Raw genomic sequence first — 19940 nt, forward strand, 5'->3', positions numbered from 1 at the left:
GTGGCTTCTAGCATCATAATCCTTTTGATATTTTAAAAATCAATTGCATGACATATTTTTAAAATGTTTTTCTTATTCTGTCTTAGGACTCTGTGATAATAATCGATTCAAATTGTACTTCTTTAAAGCATCCTGAGAAAAATCAGAAGAAACTTCAGTGTCTGAATGATGTGCTAGGAAAAAAACTAAACAAGACTCCTAAAAATGTACCTGGTAATCAAATTTGATAATGTTTATGATGAATATTAGAATGTTTTAGAGGCATTATATTGCTCTGAATGCTGTCAATTTAATTCCTTGTCTTCTACAGTGTACACTTTTAATTATATTAAGTGTTCTTATTTTAATAAGTAAAGTTAGAAGGTAGTGAAGAGTTTTATAAAGGTAATTGAGTACCTTCAGGTTATTTCATTTCTACCTATCTATTTAGCTTCAGTTAGGTTTAGAGGTTCCTAAACCTGATGGATCATCAAAATCACCAGAGTAAGTTAAAAAATTTCTTAAATCTTTAGGCCTTTCCCTAGGCATATTGACTTAAGAATCTCTGGAGGTGGGTTGTGGGAATCTGTAGTTTAAAAAAAGGTTGCCAGGAGATTCTGATAATGATATTGGGAGACCAGATCATTATATAGAAATTTTTTAAATTAAAAAGTTAGTTTTTTTAAGGTTAAAAAAAGTTAAATGGGTTAATTTTTTTTAAGTTTAAGAAGGTAGAGGTATAATTTGAAAGCAACTGGAAGTAAGTAGAGATTATAAACATTGACACTAACCTAAGTATTTATTTTTCTAAGGGAAAATGAAAGTTGCTCCTTTATTTCTTACCAGAAAGGCTCAAAAAACAGCTGATCCTATTCTTGGTTTTGATGAAAGCAGGTCAGTCCAATACAAATTTTTAAATGCCGAAGTATCTTACAGAATGTTTTTTGTATTTTTTCCTTTACTTTGATGAGAAAGCATGTACATTATCATTTGAGGCTTTACTAAATGCATTTTTAAAGATGACGATATTGACAGTGCTACAACTGCAATTTGAAGATCAGACACTTTGTGGCCCATTTCTAGATGAAACCGTGGAGAAATAAACAAACCAAAATCACTGAAGAACTGATTATGAACTTATTCAGTAAATTTTTAAATACCTGCTATGGAGTGCCTGGCTGGCTCAGTCGAGGAGCGTGCAACTCTTGATCTCGAAGTCATGAGTTTGAGCCCCACACTGGGGGTTTAAAAAAAAATAAGTAAAAATAAATGAATAAAATAAAATCTTTAAATACCTACTATGTACCAGGCAATGTATTTGGCACTGGGAATATTATGGGAACAAAACAAGACACATTCTCTGTCCTCATGAGGCTTATACTCTAGAGGAAAGATAATCTATGATTAAACGTTAATTGGGCCAACAAATGAAAAATTGCAGTTGTATTAAGGAGAGGTACCAAGTTCTACTAAAGTTTGTATTAAGTGGATTTGGTCTGGTCAAGCAAGGCTTTGCTGAGGAAATGTCACCTGAACTGAAGGATGAGCAGGAGTTCATTGGGGTGGAACAGTGTTCTAACCAGAGGGAATAGTCTGCAGAGTCCCTGTAGCTGAAAGGAGCATGGCAAATAGAGAAGGTTGAAAGAATGCCTGTGTGACTTGAGCACAGAGAGCAGAGGGGAGAGAAATGTAGGATTAAACTGGAGAGGTGGATGCCAGCCCACGTAGCACCTTTGGACCATGTGCAAGAATTTTGTCATTACACCAAGGGCAATAAGAAGCAGTCAGAGGGTTTTAAACACAAGTATGGATGTAAACATTTGGAATTTTGGAAAGTTTATTCTGACTGCTGGATCAGTTTGCTAGATCAAAATCCATAATGATTAATTAGATCTGGGGGCTGGGGCTAGGAGAGAGGAAGGTGTGAGGATGACACTTTAGTTCTGGTATTCCTGTGCAAGTGTATGGCATGATGGCAGAAGACCAGGTTTAGGGACATCATGGTTCAGGTTATTTTTTCCTCTTCCACTTTTATTGAGGTATAATTACATATTGTTAAATGCACAAATCTTTTTTGTATTGAAGTATAATTGACATACAATATCCTGTTAGTTTGAGATGTACATAATAGTGATTCGATACTTTTATACGTTACAAAAAGATCCCCATGATAAGTTACCATCTGTCACTGTACAGAAAGTTGCTGCAGTTGATGACTGTACTTCCTGTGCTGTACATTTCATCCCTGTGACTTAACTGGTTTATGACTCGAAGTTTGTACCTGTTAATCCCCTTCCCCTATTTTGTCTGCCCCCTCCCCTTCCCCACTCTGGTAGCCAACACTTCGTTTCCTGTGTCATCAGTCTGTTTCTGTTTTGTTGGTTCATTGGCTTTGTTAAATGCATCATTCTTCAGCATAACGGTTTTCAAAAGTACATTAAATCAAGATTTAACCTATTTCTTTTACTCCTGAAAGGTTACTCTTTTTCTGTTACTCCCATCCTACCACAACAAAAGGTTACCACTATCCTGATTTCATCACCATTGATTAGTTTCATTTCTGTCACCATGGATTAGTTTCGTCAGTTTCAGAACTTCATGTAAACTTTATATATGTATTCTTTTATATCTAATTGCTTTTGCTCAGTACACACACTTTTTTTAAAAATCAACTTTATTCAGGTATAACGTACATACAATCATATGCATACAATATCAAGTAAACAGTTTGAGGTTTAACAAATGCACACATCTGTGTAATCTCCCCAACAATAAAGAGAAAGCATTTTCATCACACTCAAAAAAGTTCCTTTGTGCCTCTTTGCAGTTAATCCCTGCCCCCAACTCCTGTGCAATTTCTGATCTGTTTTCTGTTGATTTAGATTGGTTTGCCTTTTCTAGAATTTCATAGAAATGAAATCATACAGGAGGTACACTTTTGTCTCTGGCTTCTTTCAGTCAGGGTAATGTATCAGTAGTCTGTTCTTTTTTGTTGCTGAATAGTATTCCTTATATGAATATACCACAGTTCATTTATCCATTCTTTTATTGATGGTCATTTGGGTTGTTTCCAGTATTTGGCTATTATTAATTAGGCTGCTGTGAACATTCCATACACGTGTGTAAACAGTGTTCTCATTTCTCTTGAGTAAATACCTAGAAATGGAATTGTTCTGTCACTGGGTAGATGTATGTTTAACATTATAAGAATCTGCCGAGCTTTTTTCCCAAGTGGTTGTTCCATTTTACATTCCCACGGGCAGTGTATGAGTTCCAGTCCCTAACACTTGGCATTTCAGACTTTTTAATTTTAGCCATTCTATATAGGTTTACAGTGGTATGTTATTTTTTATTCTTTTACCTTTTATTATTATTTTTAATCGATTAGTTAAATTTTTAAACCTCATTGAGGTATAATTTACATATAGTCACCTTTATTGAAAGCATGTAGCTTGATGAGCTTTGTCAGTTGGATACGTAGTGAACGCACCACCCCTGCCATACAGATATGGATTTATTTCCATTGCCCTCCGAAAGACTCCTCATGCCCTCCAGCAGTCCTCCTTCTAGTCCCTGCCCAGACAAGTGCCAATCTCTTTTTCTCTATGTTAATTTGCATTTTCTAGAATTCTTTATTAGTGAAATCATATGTACTCTTTTTTTAACCTGGCCTCTTTCATTCAGTGTGCTGATTTTGAGATTTATTCATGTCCTTAAATACAGTCAGCTCTTTTTTTTTTTTTTAAGATTTTATTTATTTATTTGACAGAGAGAGACACAGAGAGAGAGGGAACACAAGCAGAGGGAGTGGGAGAGGGAGAAGCAGGCTTCCCGTGGAGCAGGGAGCCTGATGCGGGGCTCGATCCCAGGACCTGGAATCATGACCTGAGCCGAAGGCAGACGCTTAACTACTGAGCTACCCAGGCGCCCCAAATACAGTCAACTCTTGAACAACATGGCTTGAATGGCGCAGGCCCCCTTACATGGATGTTTTACATTATGGTGCTGTAAAAATGTATTTTCCTTAGGACTTTCTTACTATTTTTGTCTCTAGCTTACTTTATTGTAAAGAATATAGCATATAATACACACAACTTAGACTATGTGTTAATCAACAGTTAATGTGAGTCAGGAAGGCTTCTGGTCCACAGTAAGCTATTATTAGTAGGTAAATTTGGGGGGAGTCAAACATTACACATGCATCTTTGACTGCACAGGGGGTCGGCACTCAAACTCCCACGTTTAAGGGTCAACTATGTATCGGTAGTTCATTGTTATATTTTTGCTGAGTAGTATTCCACTGTATGGATACACCACTTTTGTCCGTCTCTTCTCCTGTTGGTGGACATTTGGGTTGTTTCCAGTTTTAAGCTATTGTGAATAAAGATGTTAGGAACTTCATGTAAAATTCTGCTGGGATTTTGCTAATGATTGTATGAAATTGTGAGAGAATTGATATCTTAATAATATTAAGTCTTCTGATCCAAGAACATGGTATATATTTCTATTTGGTTTTTTTGGTTTTTTTTTTTTCTGTTTGTTTTTAATTTCTGTGGTTCTCAATGTAGAGGTTTTATAAGTGTTGTGTTAAATTTATCTCTAAGTATTTCATGTATTTAATATTATTGTAAATGGTATTATTTTCTAATTGTTGATTTGTAGTATATAGAAATACAATTGATTTTTTTTTTTTAACCTATAGATCCCACAGTCTACCATTTCATCTTATATGCATCTGCTTTAGCCAGTAGAATTGTTTGAAGGAAGAAATTTGCTGGTTTTGGACTACTTAAGTTTATTAGAATTATTCTTATGTTCCTCAATTGGTGTGCGATGAAAGAATTTAAAAAATAATTTATGTTGAAATAACTTTAAGAAAGTTGCCAGAATACTACAAAGAACTCCATATCCCCTTCACCAAGATTTCCCATTTCCTTGACCGTTTTTATTGACGTGCACAGACTGCGTGTGTTGTAGGATGACTCTCAACCTGGGTCTGTCTGATACTTCCTCACTATGAGACTACAGTTCTACATTCTTGTCAGGATTACCGCAGAAATGGTACTCTGCTCTTCTCAGTACATCACATACAGTGGTGTATGTGACCTTAACCCTTTTCCTCACCAGTGATGCCGACCTTGAGCAGCTGGACTCTTGACATCTGCTGTATTTGTCCACCTTAAATTCACCCTTTCCCTTTGAAACTGATTCATATTTGGGGGAAGGCATTCTAAGATAATGCCAATATCTTGTTCTTCAGCAGACTTCCAGTTATTAGCATTAACATTGATGGCTTCCACCTGGATTAACCACACTGTGATCATTGTCAAATGGTGATTAGCTGTTGCTGATTATCTCTTGTTTTTCTATTTGTTGGCTGCTATGAGAAAGTGCTTTTACATATCTCATTTACCTATTTATTCATTTATTCATTATTTCCTATTTTTTAATGGAATTTTAATCCATTAATTTTTATTTTGATACTCAGATTGTTTCTCATTTAGCCAGTGGGAGGCTTTCAGCTTGGTTTCTGTGCCCCTTTGACACATCCCCGTCATTTATTCAGCATTCCTTACTTTCTGAAACAGGAAGATGTTCCAGGTTCATCTTTGATTTGCCCTGTCCCAGCTTTGTAAAACAGCCTTTTCTCCACAGAGCCCTGGTTCCTTTTAGTGGAGGATGGTATTTAGAAACCAAGATCTAGGTGCTTATTTTACTTATTGCTCCTGAGGTATCAATGCTTCTAGACCTTCTTAGCAGATAAAGCTAGGAAATACACACATACACACACACGCACACACACACACCCCCAAACTATTTATAATTGTATATAACACATATTGTATAGCATATATATAATATGTATATTTTTTACATTACTACCTTAAAGTTTACCTTCTGCTATAGGCACATACTCTTTTTTTTCTAAGATTTCATTTTTAAGTAATCTCTACAGCCAACATGGGGCTCAAACTTACAGCTCCGAGATCGAGAGTTGCATGCTCTACCAACTGAGCCAGCCAGGCACCCCAGGCACATATTCATTTAGCTACAGCTTCAACCATCTTTTCCTCCTTCCTTCCAATTAACAGTAAAAAAGGTACACCACCTCTTTTCTAAGATTAATTCCTTCACTCTGGCTTTAGATCTCATCTTTCCCTCATTTCTCTCAAATAGAAAAGGAAAGGAGAAATGGAAGTTTTTGTAGCCTCTTTTTAATTACCAACCCAAATTTCTGTTTGTAGAGAATATGACAATCCTCACTCTGTATATGACAGGCTAGGAAGGGCAAATAAGCTGTGATACCACACTCTCCCCCCTCCACTACTCCAGCATCCCATCCTCCCCTACCCCCTCACCTCCCTCCCACTGAGGTCAAGACTCTTATGATTAGCAATATGAAGATAAGCCAGGTAAAACTGAGGCATCAGTAGTAAAGGCCCTAATGTTCTTGCTATTATTTGGGAAACAGTATCACATTAGAAATTTTTGCATTAACTTTTTGAAATATAACACTTATTTTGTTTTCTGATTATAATATAAATGCTTGTTTTTTAAAAAAGAAGACAAAAGACATAAGGGAAAAAACTCACCACTCAAAGATAGTCTCTGTTAACATTTTGGTGGATGTCCTTCAAATGATTTTTCTATGTATACTTATTTTTACTTAATTTCTTACAACTGATAGACTTGTTTTTATGATAAGCAAAAATGAATTTGACCAGCTAACATTTCAGGAGGCTGATTTTTTCAAATTAAATTAAAAGTGTTTTGTAGTTTATTTTTTTTTTAAGTGTGTATAACCTTAGCTTTCTTCTTTCACATCATTTTCTTGAAAGTCAAGATACATCCGAAAAGTCTCAGGATTATGATGTGCAGTTTAAAGCAAAGCGTGACTGTGCTCGCTTCAGCAGCACATATTCTAAAGCAAAGCGTGACTTTCTAATGAGTGGGTTGCCGGATTTGCTGAAACGACAGATCGCAAAGAAAGCTGCTGCATTAGATGTGTACAGTGCAGCGAGTGCTGGTTTCCAGAGAGTCGTCCATGTACGACAAAAAGATGATGGTGAGTTTGTCATAATGAAATATTTTTCAATGTTGGAAGTAACGTGAAACCGTAAGTTAACTTAAAATGAGGCTAAGGTTTAAAGATAATTCTTAAGGGGATTTTAGTGGGAATTCGAAGGATGTGTTTCATTCTCTCGTCCTCAGTCTTGTACCCACTTTCCGAGGTTGCTCAGTCGGGGCAAGAGAGCCAGCAGCATCCTCATCCCTTAGCCGCTGTGCACCCCCTGTGCTGGTGAAGAACAGGCACGTGGGTGGGACCCCAGCGGATGTTGTTCTCCAGAGAGGCACTGTGTTCTAAATGGAACGCAGTGCTCTTTACACACGTAGCCTGTGTGTGAACAGATGATTGCTAAGACTTTCTCAGAGGAGCTCCAGCTCTATTCTTTCCAAAGGGCTGTTGAATGTTCAAGGGCAGTCTGTTTGCCTCCTTTCCAGAACAGCTTTTCCTCTCTCAAACCGTATAAATATCTGCTGGAGTAGGTAACAAGTCGCAGTGCTGCACGCTCCACTTCACCCTTTCTTCACATGCACCGTGCACAAGGGTGAGCTGCTTGCACAGGCCACTTGCACAGTGGTCTTAGCTTGATCAGAACCTGCTTCTGTTTGGATTCAAATGCTGTAGCAACCACAATCTTATTTTACTTATCTAGTTTTTAATTACCAAAAGTGTATAAAGCTTTATCTCTTTCTCATCATTGTCCCTGCCTAGAGGTGTTTTTTTTGTTTTTGTTTTGTTTTGTTTCTTTGCCAGCACAAAAGCCCTTGTATTCTTCTTAACTGGCTTTGTGGTTTGGTTTAATGCACTCCCTCTACTCATGAAATATATTCTGTGTTCTCTTTTCATTTTGTGTTTCTGACCTTGGTAGTTTTTTGTTTGTTTTTTTTAAAGATTTTATTTATTTATTTGACAGAGAGAGACACAGCGAGCGGGAACACAAGCAGGGGGAGTGGGAGAGGGAGAAGCAGGCGGCTCCGCTATGGTCCTGGGACCATGACCCGAGCCAAAGGCAGACGCTTAACAACTGAGCCACCCAGGCGCCCCTGACCTTGGTAGTTTTTTAGTTTTCTTCAGCCTCCCATTTAGTTTTATTTATTTATTTATTTATTTATTTATTTATTTATTTATTTATTTATTTATTTATTTGAGAAAGAGCATGAGCAGGGGGAGAGGGACAAGTAGACTCCCCGCTGAATGGAGGGCCCGACACAGGGCTCGATCCCAAGACCCCGAGATCATGACCTGAGTTGAAATCAGATGCTCAACCGACTGAGCCACCCAGGCGCCTCTCATCCTCCCATTTATACAGGCAAATTCCTAGCCAGTCTTTCTAATGATATTTTACTTTCCCTTTCTTCCCTAGTTCAGCCATTGGCCAGTCAGTTGATGAAACCTTTCCTGTTATTTTCACCAGTTCAGTTTTATACAGCATCTTTTTTTTTTTTTTAAGATTTTTATTTATTTATTTGACAGAGAGAGACACAGGAAGAGAGGGAACACAAGCATGGGGAGTGGGAGAGGGAGAAGCAGGCCTCCCACAGAGCAGGGAGCCTGATGCGGGGCTCGATCCCAGGACCCTGGGATCATGACCTAAGCCGAAGGCAGACGCTCAACGACTGAGCCACCCAGGCGCCCCTACAGCATTTTTTAATAGCATATTCAACTATAGAAATTAGTTCTGTTTTTCTTCCCTGATATTAATAAACACTTTTTCACCAGAGTGCTACTGTAAAACTTAGCATATGTATTTGTAGATGAGGAGATGAGGCAAGCACAGAGAGAATCTCTTTTAGAACCGTAAGAGTTATTGCACATTGATTTACTAGTATCTGGCATTCTGCTGAGCACTTTGTATGCATGACTAATTTAATCTCCATAACAACTCTAGGAGGTAGACTATTGCCACCCCCATAGTAGAGAAGAAGAAACTAAGGTTTAGGACCTTGCCCATGCTAGCAAGTGGCACAGTCTGGATTTGAACCCAGGTCTGACTTCAAAGTTTAAATTTTAAAGCAGGATGCCAACAGCCCCTGAAATTTTTACCCTGAGTAGCAAGGTTGATTTAAAAAGAAAAGAGGGCACCTGGGTGGCTCAGTTAGTTAAGCGTTTGCCGCTCAGGTCACGATCTCAGGGTCCTGGGATCGAGCCCCATGTCAGGCTCCCTGCTCAGTGGGGAGTCTGCTGCTCCCCCTGCTTGTGCTCTCTCTCTTTCTGTCAAATAAATAAATAAAATCTTTAAAAAAATAAAGAAAGAAAAAGAAAAGAAAGGTTGCTATTGCTTGGTTATTTTAAACAGTTGGAACAGAAGGCTCAGTAATTTTTATAAATTGTATTTGTTCACAGAAAGAATGGGTTCGCTGTGTGCTCACTGAGTTCTGGGATCTTTGTGTTTAACTATGTAGTTGTCAAGTCTTTTCATGTTTGCATATTTGGCATTTGATGTATGTGAACGCAAGTAATTAAGATATTTGTTTTCTATTTTTCTTTAGGATCCCATTTGTGGCATTTGAAACCACCTACTTGCTCTCTCTTAACCAAACTTAAAGAACTGAATACTAAAGTTCTAGATCTCTCAAAATGTGTTCTTGCTCTTGGTGAATTTTCAACATTGAATTCAAGTTCTAAAAGTACTAAGTCTGCTGTTGGGGTAAGTACTGGAGAGCTCCTCCTTTGCAGGGTGTTTCCTTCACCTCTTTCAAAGGGAAAAAAATTTGGAAATCTATTGTGGTCTGAAGTTCATTTTTTTTCCCTAGAATCCAGTTTTAAAAAATAAATCCCAATTGGGGTAGACATCTCTTTTAAATATTCCTAGAGCTTTAGAAACACTTTAAGAATTAATGGTAGCCCCCCCCAAAAAAATAATTAATGGCAGCCAATTTCAAAAGAATACTAGATTATATAGCACATTTAGATACTGTATAAGTCAGCATTCTAATCTAATGTGTAAGTTGAAAGAGGGAACAAAAAAAATATGAACTAAGTCCTTCAAAAGTATGCAAATGCAGCTTCATTGTCAAGGTTGTATTTAGTCACTAAAGCTTCTTCTGCATTAATACTGACTTATTATAGACAGAAAGTAGTTGTGACTAGTATTAATAGACAGTGTAGGGGGCACCTAGCTGGCTCAGTCAGTGGAGCAAGAGACTCTTGATCTCAGGGTTGTGAGTGTGAGCCCCATATTGGGCACAGAGATTACTTTATTATTTATTTACTTATTAATATTTTATTTATTTGAGACAGAGACAGAGAGCAGGTGGGGGGAGGGGCAGAGGGAGAAGCAGACTCCTCCCCTGAGCAGGGAGCCCGATGCCAGGCTCAATCCCAGGACCCTGAGATCTTTTTTTTTTTTTTTTAAAGATTTTATTTATTTGACAGAGAGAGACACAAGAGAGGGAACAGAATCAGGGGGAGTGGGAAAGGGAGAAGCAGGCTTCCCACCAAGCAGGGAGCCTGATGCAGGGCTCGATCCCAGGACCCTGAGATCTTGACCTGAGCTGAAGGCAGACACTTAACCAACTGAGCCACCCAGGCGCCTGAGATTACTTTAAAAAAAATAAAAATCTTTAAAAAATAGACAGTGTCTGTTATTGAGCATTTTATTCTTTATTATAGTTTGTGGAGAGAAGGAAAGATTTGACTGAAGAAGTAAGAAATCTTTTGCTGGAGGAAATTAGGTGGTCAAATCCTGAATTTTCTTTGAGGAAATATTTTTCTTTGCTTCTAAAAAAACGAAGTGAGCACCAGGTGCTTTCTGAGTGTCATCGTAAACAAGGTTAGTGATAAGTATTATCATTTACATTAACATTTTGCTTTTGAAAGCATTAAGTCTTGGTCATTGACTCCTGCAAGTCCACAGAGAATATTGTTTATGGTTGGCAGGGAAAATTGTTCAACTGAAGTAAAGCATCTTGTTCAGTGCAGTGTTGGCCCCTGCCGTTTTCCACAGATGCGAGCCCAAAGACAGCTTTAATTATGTTAAGATATTAATAGTTCATTAAAGGAAAGCCTTAGATGAGATCATTTGAATTTACATAGCTTGTATAAAAGGCAATCTAAATAACAAGATAGCCTGCTTGCTTTCAGTATGCCACATTTGATTCTTCTTCATTTTGTAGTAATAAGATTACTGGATATTTTGAAGTGACATTAAGATGGTCGGATATTAAAATTTGGTTTTCGTTGATTAGTAAGCACATGCATTTCTGTAATTTCTGAAATAGAAAGTCCACAACGAGAGCCCAGTGTCAACCAAAAAGAAAGCAAAAGGAAACGAGTGGAAACGGAAATTCATAAGTCAAAAAGAAAGAAACCAAATGAGTATTCACAAAGTCCAAAAAAGATAAATGGGAAACCAGAAGAGCTTGACAAAAGAAACAGCTCCACTGGGATAAAGCTAGATTCTTGTAAAGGCCTTCTTTCTAAAACATCCAGGAAGAAACAAACTGCCTTGAGTACAACATGTAAAGTAGAAACAGAAGCAGTTGAAGATCCTGATGTTCTGATAATAGATGATGGCAAAGAGTCTTCCTCAGAAAGCTCTCCTGTTCCTGGTAAATTAGATCTTCTCCTTCTGGTCCTAGAACACTTTTGTTTATTTAACCTCTCATTTTCTCTTCTCTTTATGTTCATCGCAACATTCAAGCAATGTATGTGTATAAAACAAGTGGAATCCTTACTAATTACAGCCTTAAAGAATACCACATTTAACAGATTGGTGTTTGGTCTTTGATTTTTCTCTGCTTCTGTAAATACATGTGCTTTTGTAAAAACCTGGAATTATACTATACAATTTATTTTATATCTGTTTCACATGTCTCTGACATGTTCCTATTTGGGTTATCTAGCTTTTTCAAAGTATTCTGTTGAATTAATTAATTCATCCTGTTACATAGCTTTAGAGTATGTTTTGACACTTGTACAGCACGTCTTCTATCGTTTTTTTAAACTATGTTCATGTAGCTACATTGCTGAATGAACTGTAGATCCTCCTACCACAAATCCCATTGGGGTTTTGATTTTGCATTAGTGTATAGATTAATTTGGACTGAACTGGCATCTTTACAACATTCAGCCTTCTCAAATGGGAGTGTAGTACATGTCTGTTTACCCAGGCTGACTTAATAGGACAGTTTAATGTTTTATTTCAGGGGGTCAAAGGAAGTTGCACTAAATTATGCTGCCTTTGCTCTTTAAATTATTTCTTACAGTATGAATCATTTTTCATATTTCATGTTTTTTAGTGATTATTAAAATTTTAAATGTGTACTTTTATTTATTTTTTAATATACTTAAATTTTTTTTAAGTAATCTCTACCCCCAATGTGGAGCTTGAACTCACGACCCCAAGATCAAGAGTCACATGCTCTACCAATTGAGCCAGCCAACCACCTCTAAATGTGTACTTTTTTTTTTTAAGATATTTATTTATTTATTTATCTACTTATTTGTCACAGAGAGAGAGTGCGTGTGCTCGAGAGCACAAGCAGGGGGAGCAACAGGCAGAGAGAGAAGCAGGCTCCCCGCTGAGCAAGGAGCCCGATGCGGGGCTCAATCCCAGGACCCTGGGATCATGACCTGAGCCAAAGGGAGACACTTAACCGACTGAGCCACCCAGGCGTCCTAAATGTGTATTTTTAAACCTTACTGTCATGAGACTTTATGGTGACAGCTTTAATGTTATGAGCATTTTTATTTATTTATTTTTTTTAAGATTTATTTATTTATTTGAGAGTGAGAGAAAGCATGCTGGGGTGCAGAGGTGGGGGGTGACAGAAGGAGAGGGAGAGGAGCAGACTCCTCTAAGTGTGGAGCCAGACATGGGGCTTGATCTTGCTACCCTGAGTTCATGACCCTGATATCATGACCTGAGCCGAAATCAAGAGTTGGATGCTTAACTGACTGAGCCACCCAGGCGCCCCCCTTTTTTAAATTAATTAATTAATTAATTAATTAATTTTCCCCTTAGATTTTATTTATTTATTTGACAGAGAGACACAGCGAGAGAGGGAACACAAGCAGGCGGAGTGGGAGAGGGAGACGCAGGCTTCCTGCAGAGCAGGGAGCCCCACGTGGGGCCCAATCGCAGGGCCCCGGGATCATGACCTGAGCCGAAGGCAGACGCTTAACGATTGAGCCACCAGGCACCCCTCCCCACCCTTTTTAACGTTGGCTCCATGCCCAGTGTGGAGCCCAACAAGGCTTGAACTCAAAACCCTGAGATCAAGACCTGAACTGAGATCAAGAATTGGACACTTCCTTAAGTCACCCAGGCACCGCAGTGGTGGTTAGCTTTTAAGGGGCAAGGTTTTTGATTTGAAAAATATTATATGTGGGCCGCCTGGGTGGCTCAGGCAGTTAAGCATCTGACTTCAGCTCAGGTCATGATCTCAGGGTCCTGGGATCAAGCCCAGGGTTGGGCTCCCCAGTCAGCAGGGAGTCTCCTTGTCCCTCTGCCCCTCCCCCCCACTCGTGCTGTCTCTCCCCCAGCTCCCTCTCTCAAATAAAAATACTAAAAATTTAAAAAAAAGAATTTTAAATGTAATGTTAAATTTTGAAATTGACCCTTTTGGCATTTTGTAGATATAAATACTTGTATAAATACTCATTGTTTACATGAACCAATACTGTAGATGTCTCAGAATATATTCTTATGTCAAGGACAAATATTTTAATATAAATTTTTTGCTTTAGATTCTGGAACTGAAGACATGCTTTGGACAGAAAAGTATCAACCTCAGAACTCCAGTGAAGTCATAGGCAATGAGCTAGCTATAAAAAAGTTACATAGGTTGGTAAAACTTGTAAAAAAATTGAGAAATTGTTTATGGATCTAGTTTTACTGCTTTGTTTTATTTATACTAAAATCTAGAAATTATAAAGTAATACATAGTAAAATCTTAAAAAAAGAAAAATGTGAAAAGTAAACATCCCTCTTTTCTTCCATTTCTACTTTCCAGAGGTAACAACTATTAAAGGTTTCTTGTAAAACCTTACAGAAAAAATTTTATGCATATATTAGCTCCTTTCTGCCTAACAAATAGGATCATATTACTACTAATTCAGGTCCATAATCCCTTGTCTATGATTCCCACATCCAAGAAGTTCTGTAAACCGAAAGTTATTAACTTTATTATATATTACGGTTTTTATGGGTCCCACTTAGTAGGAGTACATACATTATTTAAAAATAGAAATATTAAGTGATTGTGGATGTAACACCACAGACCCCATTAGAGGTATTGTGTTATATGTGGTATATGTACCAAGTTACTTTTCTAATATCTGAAAATTTTTGAATTCCAAAACTCACCTGGTCCAAAGGATTTCATATAAGAAATAGGGACCCATGATAATAGTTAACACTTTGAGCCTAGCACTATTCTAAGTACTTGCATTGTTCTTAGCTCATTTAATCCTTAAAACTATAATATACTGTTGTCCTTATCTTACAGATGAGGAATGGGCCTACAGACGTTAAATTATTTGTCCAGAGTCACACAGCTCTAAAGTTGGGGAGCTAGAACTCAAGCTTGGGCAGTCTAGCTCCAAACTAGGACTTCATCTTTCCACTTACGCTTAGCACCATGTATTAGGCATCTTTCATGTCATCACGGGGTCTCCTCGGTTCTTTTTTTTTTTTTAAAGATTTTATTTATTTATTTAATTGACAGAGAGAGAGACAGCGAGAGAGGGAACACAAGCAGGGGGAGTGGGAGAGGGAGAAGCAGGCTTCCCACCGAACAGGGAGCCCGATGCAGGGCTCGATCCCACGACCCTGGGATCATGACCTGAGCCGAAGGCAGATGCTTAATGACTGAGCCACCCAGGCGCGTCTCCTCAGTTCTTTATAGTTGCTCCGTACTGGTTTTTTAGGTAGCTGTACTGTGTGTATCTTTTCTTCTACTGAGGTACTTTTAGGTTTTTCCGTTTGGAAGCTAATATGAACAGTGTTGCCATGAATAACATTGCTCCTATAGTCTTGTGTGTTTTGGTAAAAGTTACTTCATTTAAAAATATTCATGCCCATGTAAATATATTTTACTATTTAGTTGATTCAAAGAGATATATCTCTATTCTGTTAATTATTTTTATTAACATACATTTTCTTACGGCAGTTGGTTGAAAGACTGGAAGAGAAGAGCTGAATTGGAAGAAAAACAAAATTTGAAGGGAAAAAAAGATGAGAAACAGGAAGGTATTTTGAGTTATTTTCTCCATTTCACTGGACATTTTGAGTTAGATTAGCTGAATATTTATATAAAATTTCTTAACTGGTATTTTGTATTTGATTTTCTAGTTTTTGTAAATTAAATTTCCAGCATTTACTGGCAAGAAGTTTGTAAGGTTTGATCATTGGGTTTCGTGAGGTAGAATTGCTGCCTGAGCAATTAGCAAATGGTAATGTGCATTTGAATAATTTTTCAGATCTGTCGGACAGCATAGATTTTAAAGGCAGTTCAGATGACGAAGAAGAGACTCGCCTTTGCAATACTGTTCTTATAACAGGGCCAACAGGAGTGGGAAAAACGGCGGCAGTGTATGCTTGTGCTCAGGAGCTTGGATTCAAGGTTAGTAAGAGCTACACTGGGAGAATGTTAATGTAGTAGTTACACTTGAATTAAAGGAAAACCAACCATTCTGCCTTGCTTTCATATATTCTTCTTTTAGATATTTGAAGTCAATGCGTCTTCTCAGCGCAGTGGTAGACAAATTCTATCTCAACTGAAGGAAGCTACTCAGTCCCATCAAGTGGACAAGCAAGGTGTAAACTCTCAAAAACCTTGTTTTTTTAATAGTTACAACCTAGGCAAGTCACCAAGTAAGTAAATTATTTTCCTTAGGTCATAACATCATTGGAAAAAATAAAAATCTACAAAAAGAATTATAATAATCAGCATTTTGCCATTCATTTTTTTATCTTTTCCTATACACATACATGCCTTTTTAATTTTTTCCTGTACAGTTTTAAAACAAATCTCAAGACCATCATATAATTTTACCCATATGTACTTCATAGGTATCTCTAACTGATAAGGACTTTATTTATTTACTTATTCATGTATTTATTAAGATTTTATTTTTAAGTAATCGCTACACTGAACATGGGGCTCGAACTCAAAACCCCATGATCAGAAGTCACACACTCCTCTGACTGAGCTAGCCGGGCCCTCTTGATAAGGACTTTTTTAAAAGATTTTATTTATTTATTTGAGAGAGAGTGAATGAGAGAGAGAGCACACGAGGAGAGGGAGAGGGAGAAGCAGACTCCTTGGCTGAGCAGGGAGCCCGATGTGGGACTTGATCCCAGGACCCTGGGATCATGACCTGAGCCAAAGGCAGATGCTTAACCGACAGCCACCCAGGCGACCCCGGATAAGGACTTTTTAAAAAGCATAACCACAGTATCATAATTATACCTAATGGAATTAACTTGATACCTTAATTTCATCTCATAGATACTCCTCTTTTGGCTTTCTGTTGTTTCAAATGCTTTGTGCAAATTTGGATCCAAACAAGGTTTACATCTTATATTTGATTAATGTCTTTTGAATTTCTTTCAGTCTCCCTAATAATTCCCTCATCCTTTTCATATCATTTATTTGTTGACCCATTTGTTTGGGTCATTTTTCATAAAATTTCTCACATTTTGGATTTGGCTGATTGTATCTTTATGGTATCAGTTAATATATTCCTCTTCCCTATTTACTTGTAAACTGGCAGTTAGATCTGTGGGCTTTAGATTCAGGTTCTGTTTCGGGGCTGTCATACATGCATAGGCAGGGCTGTGCACTTTGTATGGCATCAGAGCCGAAGATACATTTATGATATTAACATGGATTGGTGAGTTCAGTTGTTTCCACGCTGATCCATCCATTATAAAGTTCCCACATCACTCTTTGAACTAACAGTATTTTGTAGCCATGAATGATCTTTACCTAGTAGATTGTTTCATTAAGGGTTAAAAAAAAATGGTGATTTTGTAATTCACTTAGCCTTTCTGAATTTATTAGTTAAAGTTCTGAGAAGCAGTTCTCCTCATGCAGTGTCTGGATACTTTGACATAGTTTATACAGGAAAGGCACGAGAAATGCTTCATTCTTTCCATTTATTTTTCACTTCATAGAGTAATGGTGCCCTAGTAATCTCTGAGGTTGTCCAATGAGTTTTGGGTTACTTTTTTTTTAGTATTATGATGAACTCATGGATTTGTATATATATATGTGTTTCAGTCCCTTGTGTTCATTATTCTTTGCTGCTTTTAAGATTTTCTCTTTGTCGGGCGCCTGGGTGGCTCAGATGGTTAAGCGTCTGCCTTCGGCTCAGGTCATGATCCCAGGGTCCTGGGATCGAGTCCCACATCGGGCTCCCGGCTCAGCGGGGAGCCTGCTTCTCCCTCTGACCCTCTCCCCTCTCATGCTGTTTCTCTCTCGCTCGCTCTCTAAAAAATAAATAAAATCTTAAAAAAAAAAAAGATTTTCTCTTTGTCGCTAGTCGTGAGTGCCTGTGACTTTGATGTGCGTTGGCGTAGTTTTCTTCATGTTTCATGTGGTTGGGGTTTGTTGAGCTTCTTGTACAAATGGGTTTATATTTTCATCAAATTTGGAAAATTCCAAGCAGTTGTTTTTCCTCTTTTTTTTTTTAAGATTTTATTTATTTATTTGACACAGATAGACAGTGAGAGAGGGAACACAAGCAGGGGGAGTGGGAGAGGGAGAAACAGGCTCCCCGCCGAGCAGAGAGCCCAATGCGGGGCTTGATCCCAGGACCCTGGCATCATGACCTGAGCCAAAGTTAGACGCTTAATGACTGAGCCCCCCAGGCACCCCAGTTTTTTTTTCCTCTTAACTAAAATATTTTTGACCTTGGGCGCCTGGGGGGCTCAGTCATTAAGCATCTGCCTTCAGCTCAGGTCATGATCCCAGGGTCCTGGGATCGAGTCCCACATCGGGCTCCCTGCTCAGCGGAAGCCTGCTTCTTCCTCTCCCACTCCCCCTGCTTCTCCCTCTCCCTCTCCCACTCCCCCTGCTTGTGTTCCCTCTCTCGCTATGTCTCTCTCTGTCAAATAAATAAATAAAATCTTAAAAAATAAAATAAAATATATTTGACCTTAACATTGTATATATTTATACATGTTAATTTTATAGATTTATGTATTGTAATATGTTTGCGATTGTGTTTACATTAGCATCTCTATCACATTACATAATTATTTATTTTTAGTGGCTGGAATAATTAAGGTATAGTCTTAGGAGGTTTGGTGATTATAATAGAATATTATAATAGAATAATCCTATTTACTAGGATTTATTTATTACTCATTGCAAGTTTGTACCCTTAAACAACATCTGTCCTACCCCCCTACCCCATCTTCTGGTAACCACCATTCTACTCTCTGTTTTTATGAGTTTGGCTTTTTTAGATTCCACATATAAGTAATGTTATACAGTACTTGCTTTTCTGTGACTTACCTCACTGTTACAAATGGCAGGATGTCCTTTCTTAGGGCTGAGTAATATTCCATTATGTATAGATACCACATCTGGATCCATTCATGAATGGGCACTCAGGTTGTTTCCATACTACATTCTGTTGTGGATAATGCTGCTAAGTTGTCTCAGCTTGATGATTGATTGTTCAGGTTTGCAGTCTTCTTGTTCCTATCTGTGTTTCATCTTGGATAGTTTCTAACTACTCAAATTCACAAATCTTATTTTCTGCAATATGCAGTATGCTGTCCGTGCCATCCAATGTATTTTGTATTTCACACATTGTAGTTTTCATTTCTAGAAGCTGGACTTGGGTCCTTTTTATATTTTCTGTGTTACCATGCCCAATTTTTTTTGTAAGTTTGATTGTTTTGGGTCTTTTATGCTATATTAGGTGAGGCCATAGAAGCATCTAGTTTAGGACTAATTTTGCCCTGATACTTAGGCAAAATCCTTCTGAGTACTCTATCCAGTGCCCCATGAATTCTGAAGTCTGCTGTTCTGTCTAGTGCAAGAGGAACTATTCCCAGCTGTCTGTGAGCCTCAGGGATTATTTTTCCTAATCTTTTACTGATCACTACTCAGTTGAAGACTTGAGAGGGACCCTCTGTAGATTTCTGGAGCACTCCATGGAGCTCTCTTCACTATTCTGCCCCATGAATGCTATCTGCCTTGGCATCTCCAGGCTCCTCTTCAGTCTCCTCAGCTCAGGAAACCTCTGGACTGGCTTCCCCTTCCTCACTGTGGCCTAGACATTCTCTCACAAGGCAGGAAGCTAGGCAATTCCTGGGGTTCACCTTGTTTGTTTCTTGTCTCTCGGGTATATCACTCTTCTTTTTTGCATGATGTCCGAAGTCTTGAAAGCATTGTTTCATCTATTATGTTTAGTTTTTTGGTATTATTTCAGATATATGGGTAAATCCAATGTATGTCTTGGCCAGAAGCAGAACGCTTTTTTCTTTTTGTGCTCATATCGTCTGCTCTTTGACTAGTGGGAACCCGACTGAATTGGCTTGTGTCCTTTTGATGTAGCCCCAGTGATCTTTGATACTTGTTTTTGCTTTCTGGCTTGTTAAGATATCTCAGACCTAGAAGGTAGCTCTCTCTCCATGGAGCTGATTGCTTTTGTGGAAAATCCTTTAAAAACAATATATCAATAAAATTTAGCCAAGTACTTAACTAAGTATCAAAATTAAAAATTGGCACATATTTTCTAAAACCAGTCTTTGGACTGATGCCAATCCATGATCAAGCAATCCTTGTACTATGTCAAAATTAGAAAAATAAGGACAAAATGTTGAGTTTTTTATAAATTGAAATCTATTCAATATAAAGAAATATTTTTTGAGATTTTGTGCCTCTTACCTTGTGTTAAAATCCCTATTTTTATGAGATAATAGTGATGTCTA

General features: G+C 37.9%; 1 protein-coding gene across 1 annotated transcript in view; it reads left to right on the top strand.

The window, feature by feature from the left end:
• ATAD5 (ATPase family AAA domain containing 5) overlaps nucleotides 1–19940 on the top strand; it is a 45747-nt gene that overhangs the window by 12814 nt on the left and 12993 nt on the right. Inside the window, 10 exon segments of the mRNA XM_021704249.1 lie at nucleotides 87–213; nucleotides 792–873; nucleotides 6819–7045; nucleotides 9535–9692; nucleotides 10658–10817; nucleotides 11266–11454; nucleotides 13736–13832; nucleotides 15160–15239; nucleotides 15470–15612; nucleotides 15713–15863. Coding sequence (XP_021559924.1) covers nucleotides 87–213; nucleotides 792–873; nucleotides 6819–7045; nucleotides 9535–9692; nucleotides 10658–10817; nucleotides 11266–11454; nucleotides 13736–13832; nucleotides 15160–15239; nucleotides 15470–15612; nucleotides 15713–15863 — 1414 coding nt within the window.

This window comes from Neomonachus schauinslandi, chromosome 15, assembly GCF_002201575.2.
Source record: "Neomonachus schauinslandi chromosome 15, ASM220157v2, whole genome shotgun sequence".
In the NCBI taxonomy this organism is placed as follows: Eukaryota; Metazoa; Chordata; class Mammalia; order Carnivora; family Phocidae; genus Neomonachus; species Neomonachus schauinslandi.